General features: G+C 36.9%; 1 protein-coding gene across 2 annotated transcripts; it reads left to right on the top strand.

Moving 5' to 3' along the window:
- Positions 1 to 3,902: 3,902 nt before the first annotated feature.
- Positions 3,903 to 11,734, top strand: LOC113349683 (WD and tetratricopeptide repeats protein 1-like). 2 transcript variants are annotated; one of them, XM_026593701.1, is made up of 20 exons: positions 3,903 to 4,181; positions 4,711 to 4,779; positions 5,148 to 5,225; positions 5,401 to 5,535; positions 5,640 to 5,747; positions 5,895 to 6,023; positions 6,252 to 6,367; positions 6,455 to 6,572; positions 6,922 to 7,027; positions 7,600 to 7,748; positions 7,833 to 8,000; positions 8,094 to 8,204; positions 8,432 to 8,543; positions 8,802 to 9,127; positions 9,356 to 9,446; positions 9,701 to 9,796; positions 9,902 to 9,972; positions 10,059 to 10,183; positions 10,665 to 10,753; positions 10,912 to 11,374. In XM_026593701.1, the coding sequence occupies exons 1-19, from the start codon at positions 4,092 to 4,094 to the stop codon at positions 10,744 to 10,746; spliced, it is 2,280 nt and encodes a 759-aa protein (XP_026449486.1). In that variant the 5' UTR covers positions 3,903 to 4,091; the 3' UTR covers positions 10,747 to 10,753; positions 10,912 to 11,374. The 2 variants fall into 2 exon arrangements, with proteins under 2 accessions (XP_026449486.1, XP_026449485.1); XM_026593700.1 differs by lacking the exon at positions 10,912 to 11,374 and adding an exon at positions 11,452 to 11,734 and having other exon boundaries at positions 3,905 to 4,181.
- Positions 11,735 to 18,599: the final 6,865 nt, after the last annotated feature.

Here is an 18,599-nt window from a genome sequence, read left to right on the forward strand (position 1 = left end):
TTTTGAGTGCTCCTATGGATGCAAATATTATATGTAAATAAGGAGGACTTAATCTATCATAAAAAAACAAAACTACCATTTATAACTAACCTAATTATCGTTAAATAATTAACCTAAATTTAATTAAAAAGCAAAAACTTCAAAAAAAAAAATTGTTTCTTTCTCTCTTCTTCTCCTTCATCTTCTTCAATGACGATTAATGATGATGATGAATCCCAAAAAAAGAAGAATTGAACAATCAAACATTAGTTAATCAGCCAATATGACTTCAATTAGGTAAGAATCGAAAAACTCATCATTTTGATTGCATGAATAGGTTAGATTTGATCATGGGATTTAAAAATTAGTTTCAGAATTGTATACGGCTGGGAAATCAGTATTTCCTAACCGTAAATCAACTCTGTGGTTGGGAGAACAAGAACTCCCACCCGTAAACCAATACTACTGTTGAGAAAATATGAACTCCCCACCGTAAATCACTTTGAGTTTGCCTACAGTTGGGATTTCCACACCGCATATAAAATTTATGAGTTTGTCAACTATTGGGAAATTTGGGTTCCCAACCGTATATAGTGCTTACAGTTAGGTTTCTCAACCGTATACAGTGCTTAAGGTTAGATTTCCCTATCGTAGGTTAATTTTACGAAACCAAAAAACCTAGCGGTCAAGATTCGATAGCCAACGGTGAAGACTCGTATGCCCAGTTATCCCATCCGACGGTCCTAAATTCACGTCATATAAATGCCCAATTCCAATTTCGTTTCAACTCACACCTTCATTTCAATTTTCATTATTTCACTCCAATTATCGTTCTTTCATTATATAAATTCAATATGGCATTTTAGGGTCGTAGATTTACCTGAAGATGAATGCATTTTGCAGGAATTTTGCTTTTGTTACACTGGATAGTTCAACCGTGTACAAAAACAAAAAAAATAAATAAATCACTTTTTAGGAAACCATATTACAATGATTTCAAGAAAAAACATTGAACCTCAATAATCGAGATGCACAAAAGTTGTATTTTCGCTTCCAACTAATCAATAAGGATGTAAACTTATTTGTTGCTGCACTTATTCAAGGCAATCGAATCCGAAGAAATGGTGAAAACAAAATTGATGTGGAGCAAAGGTGTCGAGCATAATAGCGCCACAAGAACGGAACATATTTTCAATTCGAAAGCTATTATCAAGTCTTGAAAGTGTTGCCTAAAAATGATACATTTAATCAAGTTAATTAAGTTAAATTTAATTTTAATGACATCTAATTCTCAATGTTACTTTTTCATAAATCTTACCCTCGAATTAATTTACATTAATGCATCTTTCGTAAATTTAGATAATAAGATATAAACTAGACAATCATAACTTAAAATAAAGACTTTTAAAAATAAAAGTTAGGGATAATGTTTTTCATCTTATTTATCTTCTTCATTTCACATAACTTTCGATCAATGTGCTTATGAACGGAGTTTCCTTTATTTATCTTCGTCTTTGTCGTTAAATTGCTTTTCCTTGATTTTCCTTACGTTGAACTCTTTTTTGTCTTTTCTTAGCTGCAGGTTTGATTTGGTTAATATACAGAACTTGTAGATTTCTTTGCTTTTTACATATTTCTTTGTTACTGTCACATATCTTGCTAACAGCGGCTTTAAGCACCACTCTAGAAAAATCAAGTCGGGTTTTAGATCCTGTCATTTGAATTCTTTTGGGAGAAGATATAGAGAATTTTTCTTTTTATAAAATTTTTTGGTCAAATCATGTGTTTGAAATTCACATATTTTTAGTGATAGAAAAATAGTTGTTGGAAATAGAATACCAACCGTGCAGTGGAGTCTAAACCGCTAGCGGTGTAGTCTCTACGGCCAGCGGTTTAGCCTTTACCGTCTATCGCTTATCCTTTTTCGGAGAAAAAGGTTATATTAAGGAGAAAAACCTTTACAAAAAGTAAAGGAAGTTATACAGTCATAAAAGTCTCCCAATTGCTCCAAATGAGACTAGGAGAAACATACTTAAAAGTCTTTATCGCTTATACTTGTTACCATAGTGGCGCGGCCAATTTGGCCGTATGTTTGGGTTTGGCACCCATAGGAACCTGCCTTGTAATTAGATTCATTTTAATATCCTCGTTTAGTTGGGGGCCCCTAAAAATAATTAGGGGCCCTGACCAATTTATATCCACACCAAAAGTTTTAGGAGGGTTCCAAAAGGTGGTGAAAATACTATTTTACCCTTACTACTTAAAAACCTATCCTCCCCTCCCTTTCTCTCCCACCCGAGTTCTCCCCCTCTCCTCCATTAATGACAAAAAAAAAAATCTTCGTCGGTTCATCGTCGTAATCGTCGATACGAAAAACTTTAATCTGGGAAGAGAATTAGAAGAATAAATAGCGCCGATTAGAAAGTAAGTGAACTAAGACCCTCCTTTGTTTTGATTTTTTTTGGGGTTTTGATTGTGAAATTGAGGTCTGGAACCGATTTTTTCCAGTTATGGTGAGTGGGTCGTTACTCTGTATTTTCTTAAACCCTAACGATTCTTCATATGCATGTTAACTCTATGAAAAATCGTTAAGCTATATGATGTTTAAGTTAACGACCCTAATTCTGCTACTACAATTTTTTGCCCTAGATTTGGGTCGTTACCTCTGTAATCAAATCTATTGACGACCCTAATTCTTCTAAGAACAGTCTCTCTGTCTTAAAAATTAGAAGTGTCGTTAATAGATATATTCGAGTCGTCATTGAACTCTTATGGTTTGGATTAGAGTCGTTACTCTTAGTTGACGACCCTAGTTGCAAAACAGAAATACTCACTGTCCAAAATATTGATAGGGTCGTCACATTATTTGTTAGTGTCGTCATGTTTTCTATTAGAGTCGTTTCTGTTTTAAAGAATAAGGTGACGACCCTTGTTCTGATAGCATGAAATACTCAACTGATTTGTTCATTTTTTGTGTATGTCCCTGGTTTGATCCAGACCGTATGACTACAAGTATGACGACCCTAAGTGTTACATTTTACAGGGAGTTTTGGTTTTAGAGTCGTTCATGTGTTAACCAAAAAACATAACGACTCTGGGTGACCTAGATAAAAAGGGTCGTCAATCTGTATCACACTACCCTAACGATTTTTCATAACCTGGAAAAGTTGCAGGTTTGGGTCGTTATTAGTAGTGTCAATATATTGACGACCTCACAGAGTCGTTTGGGTATACACCCCCCTACTCTGACGATCCTTACACTGAGTTGTTCCATAGTGGGGATGATTTGATCATTTGGAACAACAAACACACAAATCGAAGGGTATAAGATGTTTACCTGATTATTTTGAGCTTGGGGTTCCTCATTTTGAGGGTTGGTTCCTTCATTTGTACCAATATTCATGGCTTCTTCTATTAACATCTCTTCATCAAACATCCAATAGTTGAGACAATCTCACCTTCAACACAATCATGTTTGTTATTTGAAGCTTCACCAACATCATTTCCTTCACTACAATCACTCATTTCTAAAAACCCTAATTTTCCCCACAAAAACTCCTCTTCTTCTTCTCCATACAAAAACACTACCTTTCCCCCTCCCCCACCTCAAATTTTAACTTAAACAAACTAATCATTAACACTAATCATTTAGGGATAGTTTAGCCATTTCAAAAAATGGGATAAATATTGCTATTTCATTATCCTTTTTGTTTTTTAGTGCAGGCCCCTAATTGTTTTTAGGCCCCCAATTAAACAAGGTTTAATATTCATTGCCCTAATCCAGAGGGGGCCACGGTTTTCTTTTTACGCATAAAACTTGACATTTATCTGGCTCGTGGGGAAAAGGGGAAGGAACCCCTCCTATAGTGCTTGCGTGTAGGTATGACAGCTCTGGAAAAACACGGAGATAACACGAGTCAAGAGCTGAAAACTCATTTTCGGACCGACTTCTAGTTCTCGTTCTAGGTTTTTCTTTCTCTCTCATGATTTTACGACATCAAACATAAAAAAAGAAAGAAAGGGAATTCTAAAAATTCTACCCTCTCTGAGCTGATCCAAATAATGCTCTGAAAAAGTCGAGTAAAAATTAGGGTCTTACTTATTCTGGTTTAATGTCTCGAGCTCCATCAACACTGATGACAAATTTCTCAGATGGAAATATCATTGATTTTATTGATAGTAAAAACGTTGAAATTCGTAATGTAAGAAAAGTTTCTTTTTTTACCCTATCTTGTTCATCTTTTTCAATTTGTTTTCTATATACTGCTTCAATTTCTTCGATTAACTTGCATATGTTTTGTTACCAAAAATCATGTTTTAGTTACGGAAAATATCATTTTGTTTTTCAAGTACTAGTTATTATTGTTGGACTCAAGTATAAGTGACAATCAAGTATTTAATTCACTACCTATTTGATAATTTGATAAGCAAGTTCAGGAAATTTCCTAACACTAAATGAGTAGAAAAATATTAAACATTCACCCCCAGAAATCTTAATTTTGTAAATTAATAAGCTATTCCATACTCTTAATTTCTTTTAAACTTAAAACAAGCACTAAACTTTTATCATGAGTCTGATGGGGTCTTTAGGATATGTTTGCATTGTCATAATTTTTGCGCTGGCATATGACTTCTTTTCTTATATAATGTTGAACTACATGAAGGGTTATATTTCACATTGTCTTAGACTCTGAAAGAGAGCTAAAATTGTATGACTTTCTTGTTGGATAGGATATTAATCACCGGTTGCAAATGCACTCCTCTTTGGTACGAAGGCTTTCCTTTGAGAGGGAGTTGGAGGTATGTTTGACTATAAACTCCAAACATGGTTAAAGTACTACTGAGAAATTGCACTGTATGCTATCCTAGTAATAACCTCATTTTTGTTTGAAATGTGGTTGTTTACTGTTTAATTTGGTTAGTATTGGTTTGTAGATACATCTCTTCTAGCTTTTGTAGAGGAAATAGTATTCAAGCTAGATTTTCTAAATGACATAATCTCTTACAACATAGGACAAGTAAGAAAAATAAAAATAATACTTGCTAAGCACCTTCTTTTGTTTTTAAAAAATGCCCTGCAAGGAAATCAGGCACAAAGGATATAACTATTAGATTTTTCATTCATTGACTAATATGGTTATCTAAGGTTGAACTGTCATTTTTAACAGGGTCATCAGGGTTGTGTTAACAGTGTGGCATGGAACTCAAGCGGATCACTCCTTATATCTGGATCAGATGATGCGCTAGTATAATGCTTCTAACCTCTATCTTCTTCATTCACCCCTGTTGAATGTTCTTACACTTTCCCCCCTAGGTTCCATGCTTCTTAACTTATGCAAGGGATTTGCGCTTTTGCGCACTCCAGGATTTTTTCTGCTTCACTTTTATATGGATCCCTAATGCTTGCACAATTTGTTGCAGATTAATATTTGGAGTTATTCAAGCAGGAAGCTTTTGCATAGTATAGAGAGTGGACATTCTGCAAACATATTCTGCGCAAAATTTGTTCCTGAGACTTGTGATGAACTTGTGGTGTCTGGAGCAGGAGATGCAGAGGTAATCTTCAGATGAAGAATAATTTCAAGTATTATGCAAAACCAAAGTGCATTTCCATGTGCTTGGTGAGTTGTGGTAGAAAACATTTACTGATTTCTTTTCAGGTCCGCCAATTTAACTTATCTCTCTTAACTACGGGAAAACCTGGAGAGAACGCAATAGAACCTTCAGCGTCCTTTCATTGCCACTCAAGGAGAGTGAAGAAGCTAGCTGTAAGATCTCGTTGCAATACACTCTATTCTATGACTTGAACTTTTGCTAAGATAAGTACGATTAGCAGTGAACGTAGTCAAGTATCACAGCTGTAATAGTGTGTGCTGTTGGTTTAAATTTTTCTGGAACTACTGGTTATTTTGCAGGTGGAAGTTGGGAATCCTAATGTTGTATGGAGTGCGAGTGAAGATGGAACTTTGCGGCAGCATGACTTCAGGGAGGGTACTTCTTGTCCTCCAAATGGATCATCTCACCAAGAGTGTCGTAGTGTTCTGGTGAGTAATTGATTCTATCTTTTCGAATTACATATTTCATGTTAAAATCTTGCCAATTTCAGCCATATGCAGTTAATCGACCATGACTTGCTTTATACCATTTGAGATCTGCCCCTTTTTTAATCACCAGCATACCCATTTTTTGGGTGCACATGTGTGATTCTTTTTCTACATTATTTACTTTGTCGTTGAAGATCCTTGATCTTTACGTTTAGTTTTCAATGACAGCTTGATATGCGTTCTGGAGCGAAAAAATCACTAGCTGATCCTCCTAAACAATGTTTGTCCTTAAAATCTTGTGACATCAGTACCACTCGCCCACATTTACTCCTTGTTGGTGGCAGGTGCTTTTCATGCTAATTTAGTATCTAAGCCATTTGATACTTTTGTTTGGATCAGCTGATCATATGTAATTTAAACTTTTTATGCAGTGATGCTTTTGCTCGTTTATATGATAGAAGGATGCTTCCACCACTTAGTTCCTGTCAGACTATGACGAAGCCCCCGCCGTGCATTGGTTACTTCTGTCCGATGCATCTTTCTGATCGTGTTAGTTTATTATTACTTATAAGTTTGTGGTATCTTCAATTAGCCATGGGAATTTCCATGTTTTGAGCTTTAGTGGTCCTAACTGCCATTGTAGTAATTTCTGACACGCCTAGCTAATCACATTCTTTTCTTCCATATATTCTATCAATGGGTGTTCTCCTTGTTGAGATCTATATGCATCCAACCCCAGGATGTGACTTGTCAGAGCTATAATGTAATGATCTCCTGCAGGGCACAATTTCGATGATTTGCTTTGTTTCCACTGAGTGGGATTCTATTATTTTCCGTCACATACTTGAAAGACAAATACAAGATATCTCAATCACGTTTTTTTATTTTGTTTTTGCAGCGAACTCCAAGTTTACACCTGACTCATGTTACTTTTAGCCCAACTGGAGAAGAAATTCTTCTTAGCTATAGTGGCGAGCATGTTTACCTGATGGATGTGAACACTGGTACTTCCAATTTACTTGAATGTCAATGTTTTTTTCTTGCGGTCATAACTGAGACTATTTTAGGATGCATTGTTTTTGTTGTTAGTGTTGTACTCCCACGTCTATGGTATGAAGATGACCACTAAAAATATCCTGTTCTGTTATCTTGAGTTCACTACTTTACGTGATAAAGCCATACAAAAATTATGTGATACTTGAAGATAGTTAGTCAGCATTCTGATGGTATGTTTGGTACTTCCATGGTACTGTTATCGGGCTATTTCCATGGGATCATTAAATATCAAATGATTGGTCCATCGTCTGAAAAATGGGTCGAACCTTGAATGGTAATGCATACATATATTCACCAGAAGTAAAAAAAGAAAAAGAGAGGATTACTGGGTAAATATTTTGTGTCTTCTTAAATCCAAATGCTTTGTCTTAATGTTAGCAAGGTCCAAAACTTGAACCTACTATGTGTTTTACATGGATGAGATTACTGTTAAACCATTTGCTCAGCGATATGTATGGGGACCAGTACACATACGAATGTGTTGGATCAGTTGACAATTTTTTCATCTTTATGCTTTCAGGGGGCGACATTGTCACGAAGTATTCCGTGGATGATGTTTCAGAGCAATATAAGCTGGTCCCTACAACCAGTAGAACCACGACCGAAGCGCCGGCACCACAAGTCTTTGGGAAGGATATACGACGAAGAAGAAGGAATTCCTCTGATATGGTTTGTTATGTTTGTCCTGATATATATATATATATATATATCCAATCTGCTAACACTTTTGCTATTTCAACCTGGTTGTTACAGCTTAGCAAATGCAAGGAGTTAGTTGAAATTGCTGAAGCATCCTTAAGAGAATCAAAAAACTATTATGGTATTGAAGCATGCAATGAAGTACTGGATGGGAATGCTTCTGTTATCGGGCCAAAGCTGAGGCATGAGTGCTTATGTACTCGGGCAGCATTGCTCCTTAAGGTTCCCTTCATAAATATGTTCACTTAGGTAAAACTCATTTATAGTTGCTGTTCAGTAACCTGTGGTAATAAACAGTTTGTTTTTTTTCTCTAGAGGAAGTGGAAAAATGATACCCATATGGCGGTAAGAGATTGCAACAAAGCTCGAAGCATTGATCCTTCGTCATTTAAGGCACACTTCTATATGTCGGAAGCTCTTTTGCAGGTAATTTGATAGACTGAACTGGTAGTTAAGTTTTTTTTTTATTATTGTTATTTTCGTGACTCTGTGGACTACTCGCCTAATAAATTACACAGAGACGTCAAGGCATAGTTGTATCACCTCTGGCTATATTCTTTTTACCCCTTACTTCGACTAGGTTGGATCCTGCCATGGACATTTCATCTCCTTTTTTCGTACTGCTATGCTCAATATCAATTACTGTGTTTCAGTTAGGGAAACATAAGGAGGCTCTGGAGTACGCTATAGCTGCACAGCTTTTGGCTCCATCAAATACGGAAGTGGCAGAGAGAGTGATCAGTATTAAAGAACATCTTGCCGCAGGTAAGAATTATTCTACTGTTCCATTCTTTTGGTATGTTGTACTAAAAAAGCAAGAGTTTAGCACATCTTGCTTGAAGAAAGTGGTAGGAAGAAGAAAAAATAGAGAATATGTTTGTTTGTTTTCCCTTTGAGGATTCCTTTCAATATGTGCAATTTTCGATTGTAGCATATACATCATGCTTTCAGTCAAAACATACTTCTTAATGTCTGTTTATGCATATCTATAAAATTCTATGTCTTCTTTGTTTTGCTTGATAGCTGAAGCTGAAAAGAGTAACACTAACGTTGGGCAATCACAGTCTGAAGCTCGACCAGGAAGAATGCAGACAGCGATTGACGTACTGAACAGTGATGCACCAGTAGATGATGTAAGATCCAGAGAGGATTCTGACTATGAAGCAGAAGTTGAACTAGATTTTGAAACGTCAGTGTCAGGTGATGAAGCAGATTCTGCACATTCTGGTCCTCATATAAATTTTAGATTTCGCCGGAGAAGCGACTCAGCTAGAGAAAGTAGCTGTACAAATGGCTCCTGCGGATCCACCTCATCCTCATCGTCTCAAAATGATAACACATCTTATCAGGTTGTTATAATGCTTATTGCCAATCATTAAAGTTGAACAAAAACATTCATAGTTTCATGGGTTGTTGAATTGCTGAACGATAATCAGTCATGTTTTATTATGTATTCTCATCTCTTTGTATCATTCTTGTTTAACTTTCAATGCGTTTTTAGTCAGGGAGGTTAGATAAAATGAACAGCAGTGTTTCTCTTTCATTTTAACACGTAAGCATGTTCCCTTTTGATCCAGCCTGAAACAGTTGTTGATATGAAACAAAGATACGTTGGACATTGCAACGTAGGGACGGACATTAAGCAGGCCAGTTTTCTTGGTCAAAGAGGTATTATATTGATAGTGCTGGTTTTTTGGGATTTCTTTGTGAGTCTGCACTTTTAAAGACTATATCTTGTAACCCAAATCTGACATGTTTGCTGATCAATATATTCCGCCTTACTCTGCATGTGTCTATTTGATGTTCATGGACAAAGAGTTTACAAGTTTTTTGTGCTCTTTGTTTGAAGTTTTACATAATTATAGTTTATCTATGGAGGAAAAAACAGAAATTTCGAAGCTTAATGTGAATACCTTACATAGGGGAATATGTCGCTAGCGGAAGTGATGATGGGAGGTGGTTTATTTGGGAGAAGCGAACAGGAAGACTGGTAAAAATGCTTTCTGGGGATGAAGCAGGTGAAACTATCTCCTTTCTGATATTTTTTATTAATACATATTGCTTACCCTCCGCGTTTGCTTTCTAAATTAGTCGGATGCTTTAATCTTTCTGTTCCCTCCTAGTTGTGAATTGTGTACAGTGTCATCCATTTGATTGTACCATTGCTACCAGCGGGATCGACAACACAATCAAGGTGAGAATAACAGGAGAATGATTAATCAGTGGGGTTGCAGTTTTGGTTATCAAGTTGAGTCTATTATAATGTATATTTTGTTTTAGATATGGACGCCGGAAGCGCCAGTACCATCCATTGTGGCAGGAGTATCGGTAGGACCTGAGATGGCAGATGTGCTAAGTGCCATGGAGACCAATCAAAATAAGTTGTCACGTAACCGTAATGTCCTGTAAGATTTTGAGACTTCTGTGCTGTCAAGGATTAGTTATTAGTACTGTCCATTTCTTTTCTCTTAGACTGAATGTTCTTTACTTCTTACTCTCTGGGTGTAACCAGTCTCAATTCTTTGCGGCCTATTTCCAAAGCCTGCAATTTTGATTCTTTAAACAAACTTCTTTTTGGCCTGCATTCAAATAGACAAGAGTGCTTTGCGTCGTGCGATCTTTGCCGATCTTGGGACTAGGTAATAATGGGTTTCCTCCCTTGCTGATTGGGGAACCATGTTAAGCATGGTAATGACTATCACATAGTGACCGACCCTGGTTATTACAATACATCTGTTTGGAACATATTTGACGAATAGCTTAACGAACATAATGACACAAGTTTCCAAAAGAATGAGACTCTAGTTGGTAAATACCAAGTATATATGTTTTTATTGGTTTATTACGGTAACTGTTCCTGTACTGATGTTGATATTACGCCAACAGGCCCTTTGAGCTTCTGGAGCGTTTTAGGATGCACGAATTTGCTGAGGGAACATTGCACCCATTTGAATGTGCTCAAACATAAACACGAGGTAAATACACCATTCTGGAGCAGAAAAGCTTTACTCTTATATAATTAACAGTGGAATTTAGTTAAGAATAATATCCTGATCTACTAGACGAGTTAGCTATCCTTGCCTACACTAGATAGTTACAGTAGAAGTATGAGGTTATTTTTCTGTACTTACAGACTCCCTTACCATACAAACCATGTATAAAGAAAGCAAAAAAAGAACAAGAGCTGCGGGAGCTTTGGAAGAAGCAATCTGTTGTAGAGCCGTTTTATTGGGAACAAGAACGTGAACTCTAGAGAGAAAAAAGATCAAAGTAACATGGAACTCAGATTTATCTATACTTAAAGAGTGCTTCTGTCAATACCATTGCAGACCTGATAAACAGAGGAGGGTCGTTCCAGAAACAATGTCATGTATCAGATGACAAATAATGTCACCCGCGGGAACTATGTTAGTTACCTAATAATATATTTCATTGTTCAGTGAAAGGTGTGGATAACACAAAATGAATCTGAGTACCGAAAAGGGTTCTCCTGCAGTTCACTGGAATATGCAATCGTCCTGCTTACTGCACATTCTTTTTACTTTTTCCTGATTGATAAATACTACACATTCTTCTCTTCTTTTTTTTTGCATTGTGTTTCCTTGTAATTCAACCGAACTGATTTATTTTCTCGTTTCAAACTCCTATGTAATGATCTGTTGTCTTTCTGCAGAGGGTATGTTCTGGAAGTTGGAATTCGGGCTGAAAACAAGTCTCTGTTTAGGCAATTTTGTGCACATTCAGAGATGGGAAGAGTCTAGTGTCTATAGCATCCGTCTTTTGTTAATAAAGAAATTCAGAAAGTAGAAGAACATTGTTGCAAAGAGTGGCGTTTCTGGTTTTGGTGCTCCACCATGTACTGTAATATGAATGTATGTTGTATATTCAGATTATGCAAGTGTAAATGTTATCTCTACCGTATTTGCTGCATCCTGACTTTACACAAGGTAATAGTAGTTGGATACTGTTCTATATTAGATATACTATTAGGTTGCTGTAAACTGTAGTAGAACAGGCTGAGTATCCTTCCATGTAGCATTTTCTACTTTTCCATCATCAGGTACAATAGCTTTCTTTTCCTCGAGGATAAGGGCAAATTTTGGTGGTTTTTTTTTGTTTTTTCACAAGCAAAGGGCAAATTCGATGGCTTTTTTAGACGAGTTGAAATCTTGTTGTGTGTGGCATGATCTTTATGATTTGACTATGGTATATTGCTTTTGACTTTGTATCACTCAAGGGGAGGTATAAAATTATCTTTCCCCTTGACAAAACACTAAGTTTACCGTTCTGTCCCTAACTTAACGTGATCCAATATTATTATTTTTTTTGATCGGTCTTAAACTGTTTTTTTTTCTTTTTTCTAGGAAACGGCTTTATTATTCAGCAAATAAAACTAGTCATAAAAATCGAAGGTGACCAAACTTGTGGTATAAAAATCCCACTCAAATGTTGGGATCCACTAAAACTCCGTCGTAAACAAAATTGATACAAAAATCCTAAATTTTTAAAAATTGATACAAAAACCCCAGATTTAAATGTTGGTTTCATCAAATTTTATGATGGTTTTCATCATAAAATTTGATGAAACCAAAATAAAATTTGATGAAACCAATATTTAAATTTGGGGGTTTTGTGTTAATTTTGTTTTGATGGGGTTTTTGTGTTATTTTTGTTTTGATAGGTTTTTTGTGGAAGGATGGTGACACCTCTGAAAACAAGGCATTGGATGGAAGCCTGGCAACAAGCTGGGCTCCAATCCCTTTTTGGATAATAACACCTATCCTTTTCTTTTTTTAGCTGGACCCGGACTCCAATTCCTTTGTATATTCCCTTTTTTTTTCTTTTAAAAAAAAACCGTTTCATTAATGAAATTTCGAGGTTATAATGTGTTAAGATCGAAAATAAGAGAATATAAAGTAACAAGAACATACCGTAAAAATTCAATACTGAGAAATCCGACAAGAGAAAAAGAAGAATTACCAGAGTAAGACAAATACAAGTATGAATAAGATTCGATTAAATCGGAAGAAGGATGTTTTTTTTTCGGAATTAACTTCCAACCATTTAGTTTATTTTTCTTCTATTGAAAGATGTGCTCCCAAAGTAGGAGTGATTTGCTCAAATCTCTTGTAGCTAGTGATGAAGCTTTCGTCGTCTAAAAGACCACCTATGGAGATTCCATCCGGATAAGTTGATGATGAAGATTACGATGTCGATTCCGTCGTCGGAGACAACCAAGATGAAGATTTCGTCGTTGGAGAGAATGGGGTGCATCGCTATTACTAGGAAACAAAAAATAATGAAGAGGTCTGCTCAGATATGGTCCATTTTAGACTATATCTAAGCAGAGAAGGGTTGCTCTTGATGGTTTTGTTGGAGGAGAAGGAGTGAGAGAGAGAGAGTGGTGGATTGTGCCTTAACCTGATCCTAATTTTGAGTTACTGTATTTTTTTGTTGATTTCACTATGAAACTCATGGTCAATTGGATGTGGGTTTGGTGAGAGGGTAGTCAGATAATGCAAAACTATTTGTAAAAGTCAGTTGCACGAAATGTTTCCCCCTACACACATCTCAATAATAATGGAAACTGCAAGATGAAACTTAGCTTATATAAAGACAACTCTCTTTATTGATGTTTAGAAAATCTCTCAAAACTAAACACAAGCTCTAATCTTGCTCATATGATCAAACACAACTTTGGTGATCATATATATATATAGAACTATGAATTCCTTTTCCTAGTCCTATTAACTTATTACATGTCTTTCCTTTTCTTAGAACTAGATGATTTCTAATTCCCTTAGGATTACATCAATTTCCTAATCTTGTCCTAACCAGCTTGTTAGTGACTTCTATGTTGAAGTTAATCCAACATTCTCCCCCTTAAGCTTCAACTGTGCTTGTGAAAAGTCTTGTACGTATGATGGTGCTCTCGTCTCCCATGGCTCGGTGTAGACAAGCTCTGATGAAACTTAGCTTATATAAAGACAACTCTCTTTATTGATGTTTAGAAAATCTCTCAAAACTAAACACAAGCTCTAATATTGCTCATATGATCAAACACAACTTTGGTGATCATATATATAAAACTATGAATTCCTTTTCCTAGTCCTATTACCTTATTACATGTCTTTCCTTTTCTTAGAACTAGATGACTTCTAATTGATAGACGCATTTATGTGTCTAATATAGCTCATTTGTATATATTGTTAGTGCTCGATATCGTACTTATTTGGTTATTTTATTTATTTGTAGGTGTGTTTGGAAAAATAAGGCTTTGTGGCGAAATTGGCTAAAAATGCGGCATTTGGACCTCCGTTTATAACGTACCGGAAGCGCCCCAGAATTGTACCGGAAGTACCCCAGGAATATCTCGGAGGAACCCCGAAAAAGTGCGGAAAACATCCCAGAAAAATCACTAAAGGCACCCAAGTTTTGGTTATTTCCACCCAACGATTTTATTTCAGCCCCACTTGTTATTCGCACCCCATCAGAGGATAGGGGGCATCCCTTCTCAATTTTCAAACTCAAGATTTTGGCGGGAAAAGACTATGCAGCGTCTGGCAGATTTGAAGATCGAATTTTGGACGTGATTTTAGGAGATTCAATTGCTGTATTTGGTACGTATGGACTCTGCATGACTAAACAGGCCTGATACAATCAATTGGACCCAACCAATTGGGCTGGAATGGCCGGGAGAAGTAATCAAAGTTCAAACAGGATACGTGTGTTGCTGTTCACTTTCAAAGATTGGTGAGAGATTTGTGGGGGATTTTCTACGCTGGACAACCATGTATTTAGTCGAGTTCAAGTCAGAGAAGATTTTAGGAGCAATAGAATAGCTAACAGACGCATACAAAGATCGACAGATGAAATTATTGTTCAAACTGCACGTGAAGAATAAGAGATTTATTCTCGAATTTGATCGAGTTTCTAGGGAATCTGAAGGCTATATATAGTTGGGTTTTTGTCATAGAAGGGTTAGAAAGTTTTTAGGAGAGAGTTAGGGGAGGTTTGGAGGCGAGCAGAGAGGCGCAGGAGAAGTTGCAGAGAAGTTACCTGCTGATGCTGCTGCCATTAACACGCCGGAAGAACACGAAGAACAGACTCCACAAGACAGTCGTTTATCAACAGTGACAACGACTTGCTTTTGTGGGTCTTAAAACAACAGCGTCAACAGCAGCAGTGAGTATCGTTATTTACAGCAGTGGTGTCTTATCGTTCTTCTTTGGACGCTTAAAGAGGGTCGTAGTTTCTCTGTATTATATTTATCACTCTTTTAATCATATTTTGAGCATCAAATATTTATTTTTAGAACATGATTATTATGAGTAGCTAAAACCCAATCCCAGGGGTGATGGAGGAAGCCATTCTTCCAAAAGTTATGTGGTAAAATTCATTTAAATTTATTTAGGCAATCCTTTTATGATTAATTGCACCGAATGAAAATTGAATAAATGATTTTTATTAATTAATTGTGTTTTCTCTTGATGAAATATGTTTGGTTTATTTCTTTTGATATTTCATGCTTGCGATTAACAATGGATGTTTTGAAAATCTGATTTAGGCAATGATTAGAATCACAATTGTTTTTGATTTGAATTATAACGTCTAGAATTGCATGATAATATATTATTGAATCACATGAATTTTGGTGAATGGTGAAATCCTAACCCCTGGTCTTTCCATAATATTTACATCACCTTTGAATTTAGTTTGTTTTATCTTTAATTTTTTATTAAGTCTAAAAATTATTTTCTTTTCAAGTCCGAGCAACGAACACCGTATTTACCGCATTGAAATTACAACAACACTAATTCCCTTAGGATTACATCAATTTCCTAATCTTGTCCTAACCAGCTTGTTAGTGACTTCTATGTTGAAGTTAATCCAACAAATAATACTACTAGTTTTTTCCTTAAAATGCTTTCCTCTAAACAAATCAACTTTTCTTATAACAAAAATCATTTTTATGTGTAAAATGCGCATCAATAGCTGTGTGGCACAAGTGTACTCATGGTTCATGGTTGTTCGGGTAGAACCCATGGCTAAAAAAAAGGCTCCTAAGGGTTTGGATTTGGACTGTCCTTTGTGGCTACCTCTAGGAACGAGGCAGAGGATTCAACTGGTATTGGGGTCCTTTCCTGTTAACGAGGGTGATCTTTTGTGCAATTCGCTTACTGCGGGTTTGGATGCATAATTCAAAAGGTGAGATTGGATGCATAATTCAAAAGCTGAGATTCATGGGTCTAGGGGATTTGGTATTGGATACATAATTTAAAAGGTGAGATTCATGGGTCCGAGTGATCCGGTAGAATTATGAATGACATGTTAGGTTGTGCAGACTTTTTGGATTTATATTTCCTTCGGGGTATATAATTTTACCAAATCCCTCATCTTGAATACCACCTCTTCCATCCCTCCGCCCTGATCAAGATTTATTGGGAAACTTACGAGAGAATATGAACCCACCTTTTTAAAACCTAAAACCCATAAATAAATTCCCCTTCAAACAATTCTAAACTATAGATGAGATTTAAAATAAGAAAAAATTTCAAACAATTCCTGAAGACTTCATTTGGGATTCGTGAAGCCAGATCCAACTATGTTCTCTGTACTTGCGCATTCTGATCTTACTTGTTCTATCATATTGAATTTTATCTTCTCTAAGATTTACTCGATATTTATATCCGATAGTGAGATATAAAAAGTAATCACAACAGTTCTTCGTTTCAGATTCTTGTGATTCCGCAATAACTTTCTCTGTTAATCAGTTGGGTTATTGTGAGGTGATTGATATTTCTAGGCTTCTCTTCATGAGTATAAGACCGGATTATCAATTGATATTGTATATATTTATCCTTTTTTGTTGGCATTTAACTCATCTTTTATGCATTAATTCTACATTTTATCCCATATTCTGTATTTTCATTGTTTTCAAGAATAAATATTTTTCTTACTTAATTTTGCATTTTTAGGTAACAAATAAAATCTGGATGAAGTGCGGAGCGAAAAGAGCAGAAAAGTAGTGAAAAGCCGGGAGAAATTACGCGAGGAAGCCGCGAAGAATGGTGCGCACAACCTCATTTTCTACACACAAAAGCGCATCCGTTCTCAGCCATCAGATCAGTTCTCAGGAGCATCCGACGGTCGCTCCTTCATAGAGCATCAAAATCTGAAGTCTCTGCCGAGCACCACAGCGCTGAAATTCCAAGCCTTCAGATTAGATGGTAGTTGAATCCAGCGGTCACCTCATCACTGTGCATCAAATCCTGATGGTTCCGCCCAACACTACAGCACCTAACCTAATCTAGCACCGTTGACTTCGTTGTGTTCCGCATCCAACGGTCGCTACAAACTGCTTCTCTCTTAGACGTCCGATCTACCTACCATCGTCACATCCTACGGACCAGATCGCTGCTCATCAACTTCAGATAATCCCGCTTCACACCCTAGCACCAAACCCTATACTACCCCCCAAACACTCCCTCCTTCCCAAAACTTCATCTCCTTCACCCGACAGTTGCAGAGCTCTGCAACTCCACCACCTCCCCCCTCTGTCGCTGTCGTTTCCTTCACCACCACCAGTTCCATCACTGCCACTACCATCTCTTCACCGACAACACCCTAGCCTAGTTATTTTCTTCATCTCACAACCTCTGAAACCCTAGGTTTTGGGGTGAGTAAAATAACTCGAAATTAGGGGACAATAGGAGCAGAGGAAGAGCAACAAGGACTAGAGGAGGCATGGGTCGAGCAAATTTTGGGAGTTTGTAAGTAAATTTTGTGTAATTTAAAAAAGCCCTAATTTTCTGATTTGGGGAAAATGGGTGTAAACCCTAATTTGATAATTTGGGTATAAAAGGGAAGTGATGTGAGATGTAAAAACGGTTCTTGGACTAGCCAAGTTTCCACCCAATTTGGGTTAGCTTAATTTCAATTGTTACTGTTATTATCTTGCTCCTGTTACATTGCACTGTTAACCATTTGCATATGTTTTTATTGTGCTGTGTATGATGTTGTTGTGTGTATCTGTTTGATGTTTGTTAGTTTAATGTTCTAAATTCACCACTAGGGTGAAGATGAAACCTTAATGCCACTGTGTAGGAGACTACAATTCTGGCCTCTCATCACATTGCTCTCACATTGTATGTCATGCATATAGTGTAGTTAGGATCCCCCTGTGACTGAAAGTGCAGCAACCCATGTGAATTGCTTATGGTCCAAACCTCAGACTAGTTATGCTTTAATCAGATAACTAGTACCTTGGGAGGACATTTTGGTTGCAATTGGAATATCCAACTTAGTCTAGGTTAAGAGGTGGAATCAATGCCCTAGTTTGCCATCCATCTTCATCTGTTAGTATTGTTTTCTTTCATTTGTTTGGTTTACATGCATTTTCTGTTTTGCATTTTCACTGCTTACTTTTGCTCCTGCTGCATTTCTTCTATTTGCTACAATTGCTGCTGCAGCTCTTGTGCTGCTGTGCAGTTCTTTTTCTGTCACTTTTGCTGCTGCTGCATTTCTGCAACTGCTGCTGTCAAGCTGCAGCTGCCTTTCTCTTCTACTGCAGCACTTGTGCTGCTTTGCTTCCTCTCCTGCCCTGCAACTGCTGCAGCCCTTGCTCCTGCTGTTGCTTCCCCTGCTAGTGCTGCTGCTGAAGCTGCTGCTGCAATCCCTGCTGTGCACCTGCTCCTGTTGTGCATTTCCCATGCAGTTGCCAAGCCAAGTCCAAATCACTCCCAAAGGCCCAGATTCTTTACTAAAACAGAAGCCCAAGGTCTAGACCAACTGTAAGACCAAGGCCAAAGCCTAGTTCTC

Source organism: Papaver somniferum, chromosome 2, assembly GCF_003573695.1.
Source record: "Papaver somniferum cultivar HN1 chromosome 2, ASM357369v1, whole genome shotgun sequence".
Classification (NCBI taxonomy): Eukaryota; Viridiplantae; Streptophyta; class Magnoliopsida; order Ranunculales; family Papaveraceae; genus Papaver; species Papaver somniferum.